Genomic DNA, 2,709 nt, shown 5'->3' with positions numbered 1-2,709 from the left:
CTTTGATATTGATATTACATACTAAATTTTTATTTTATGCAGAAGTCAAAGGCAGTTCTTTCAAGATTTTGATAATATTCAAAAATAATATCCAGAAACTTTTGGTTTTTACATAAAATAAAATATGATATCTCCAAACTTGAAACATCTCAAGGCCAATTGTATTATGCCAAAAACATTGTAAATTTTCACTATCGTGAAATGATAAGTATTAATAGGAATAAATATTAAATAAGTATTTCATGAAATAATTTACAATGCCAAGAAATGGAAATATGATCATGTGGGCTATTTTCTTCTAAAAAGTCCTGCAATAAATAAAAATGCTAAGAACATGGCTATTAAATAATATTGCATTGAGTACAGTGTATTTTAACATATACATAAATCATGCATATGTATAAATCACCAAAGTGCACAGTGGCACACATTAGATTTTTCATCTCAATCAAACCCAGAGTACTCGAATATCGTCCGATTTCAATGTGATGCGTTCATTTGTCTTATCATATAGAATTGTATTTCCTGACGTCGAGGAGTTCCACCTTTGGTGGTCGTTAACTGAAGTTCTTTTGGGAGTTTTTTCAGGACTTGAGTTGGAAGAATCTAACGTTCTTTCGAAATAACTAGACCGGCGGTTGGAAATTGAATCTCTGCCATTGGCAGAATACTGATCGAAACTTAGTCTTCTATCTACAGTTGATGATCTATCAAAGCTCGTTGATCTACGATCGATAGTCGAAGCACGTTCGAAACTTGTTCTTTGCTCTATACTTGAATCATCATCGCCGCTCTTATCTAATGGAAACGAACTACCCTTCTCGAGCTGATTTATCGATCGTTGGTCCAAACTCAGTCTTTTATCGAAATTCATAGATTTCCTCTTCAACGTATCGTCGCGGTGCACTATCGTCCTTGATTCATCGGAGGACGATGAAAGAGACGAAGAATTTAATACGGCAGTGGAATTCACGAGCGGCAATCCGATTTCGTGAAATGAGTTCATAGATGAAAAACCACTTTCATTTTCAGTAGAACTTGATGAGGATGATGCTTCCATATTATTCGTTGCATTACTCACGCCAACACTCGGACTGCAACCGCGGATGAGCTTTCCACTGCCTAAAGGAATACCAGAACCCAGGCGACGGACGAAGTCCTTTTTACTGGCAGGGATATGGATTGAAGCTCTGTTAACAGAAGATTAAATGTCGTTGTTTGAATTGATCACGTACATCTTGAAATATGCTTAAATATTTATTTAGTAAAGCTTACTACTATTAATATCAAACAACAATATTAAAATTATAAGTTTCAAAATCTTTCGAGAAACAAATAGTTGATAATATCCATGTACGCTTGAAAATGTCTCAGTATATCAACACTGCAAACAAGCAATTATTGTAACATTGTTTCCCATAGCATCATTTGCTTTGATTACAAAACCCGCGCCCGTAATCTAGGTGGTTAAACATTAAGGTAGGAGGTATAGTAAATAATTATCATAAATTAGTTTATAATCGCCGTGTCTGACTAACCTGACCAAACGACAATCACCATCCTTGGAGGTCGTCGAATTGGAATCATCGGATGAGGAAAGGCGCGATTTCTGTAAGCTGCCCACGCGGGTGAATGCGCTCGATAAACTGCTGTTGGACGTTGGGTGAGCTGTAAAATATATAAAATTAGATTATTTCCTACTGCTATATTTGGTTTAACACAAAAATGTACTAATTTGTCATATTTAAATGAGACATGTGTTGGTGGTTTGAATAAATTAAATAGTAACAAACCTTAAACAATACTTATATAAGAACAGAACTTAAAAACTATCACGAATAAAATAGAAAATAAGAGGATTATCGCGATCCAATACGAACCAACCTGTTACAGACGACCCTATCGACGATGCTGATGAAGAGCTGCTCTGTCTTCGCTCCGGAGTCGACGTTCCACAACATATAGCCGGTAACCTTCTATCGTCAGCCGTTGTCAATTGTCGATGATCATCTGATAAAATTTGTCTGTCATCTGCCGAAAGAGGTCGATCTGACAAGAATCGTGTGGGTCATGCTGGCTCCCGCTGTTAGCCAAGGAGCTCCTGTTTGGAGAAGAGAAGTTGCCAACCGGTGGAGACGTAAGGCTTCATCAGCTATGCGCGCCGGGTCTAATTCGCGGGGCACAGATACTGCACGTCTGGGACGACGCCTGGGGAAAAGATAAATGATATATAGATAAATGAATACCATATCAGTAAAATCTCTACATCCTAAACCTATTTTCTTATTTTTAAAATAATAATTATAACCTAATAATTACAATATTTAAAAAAACAATACACGTAAGCATGGGGGTAGGGAGTAAGAGCTTTGCTTACTTTTGCTGACAAGGGGGATGGGGGGGGGGGAATAATTTGTAATAAATCTGCTTACGTAATACTTGAACTGTTACTAATTTTTAATTAAAATTCTATTCATTATATGTGTTTGATTAGCGATCTTTGCACATAAATATGAAAATAATTTACACTAAATATTTAATTTTTTTTTCTTTTCAAAGTACTCATGAGATTAAGTTACAAGTATCACTAATGACGCAAGCAATTATTTATTTATTCAGGTAACTATACAAACGAATTATGGCATTAGCGCCATAAAAGCAGCGGCGATATCACAATAGAAAAGGATTTTTAATACCTTTTGACTGTTA

At 35.8% G+C, this 2,709-nt stretch overlaps 1 protein-coding gene across 1 annotated transcript in view; it reads right to left on the bottom strand.

The window, feature by feature from the left end:
• Nucleotides 1–288: 288 nt before the first annotated feature.
• LOC113365869 (uncharacterized serine-rich protein C215.13) overlaps nucleotides 289–2,709 on the bottom strand; it is a 41,560-nt gene continuing 39,139 nt past the window's right edge. Inside the window, exons 3-5 of the mRNA XM_026607410.1 lie at nucleotides 1,885–2,049; nucleotides 1,539–1,668; nucleotides 289–1,190 (exon numbers count right to left, since the gene is read on the bottom strand). Coding sequence (XP_026463195.1) covers nucleotides 449–1,190; nucleotides 1,539–1,668; nucleotides 1,885–2,049 — 1,037 coding nt within the window. The 3' untranslated portion in view covers nucleotides 289–448. The remainder of the gene's footprint in view (nucleotides 1,191–1,538; nucleotides 1,669–1,884; nucleotides 2,050–2,709) is intronic.

Source organism: Ctenocephalides felis, unplaced genomic scaffold (assembly GCF_003426905.1).
Source record: "Ctenocephalides felis isolate EL2017-DRISC unplaced genomic scaffold, ASM342690v1 CF-g0.4_SCAFFOLD_01170, whole genome shotgun sequence".
Taxonomy (NCBI): domain Eukaryota; kingdom Metazoa; phylum Arthropoda; class Insecta; order Siphonaptera; family Pulicidae; genus Ctenocephalides; species Ctenocephalides felis.
This window is presented reverse-complemented; position numbering and strand designations above follow the sequence as displayed.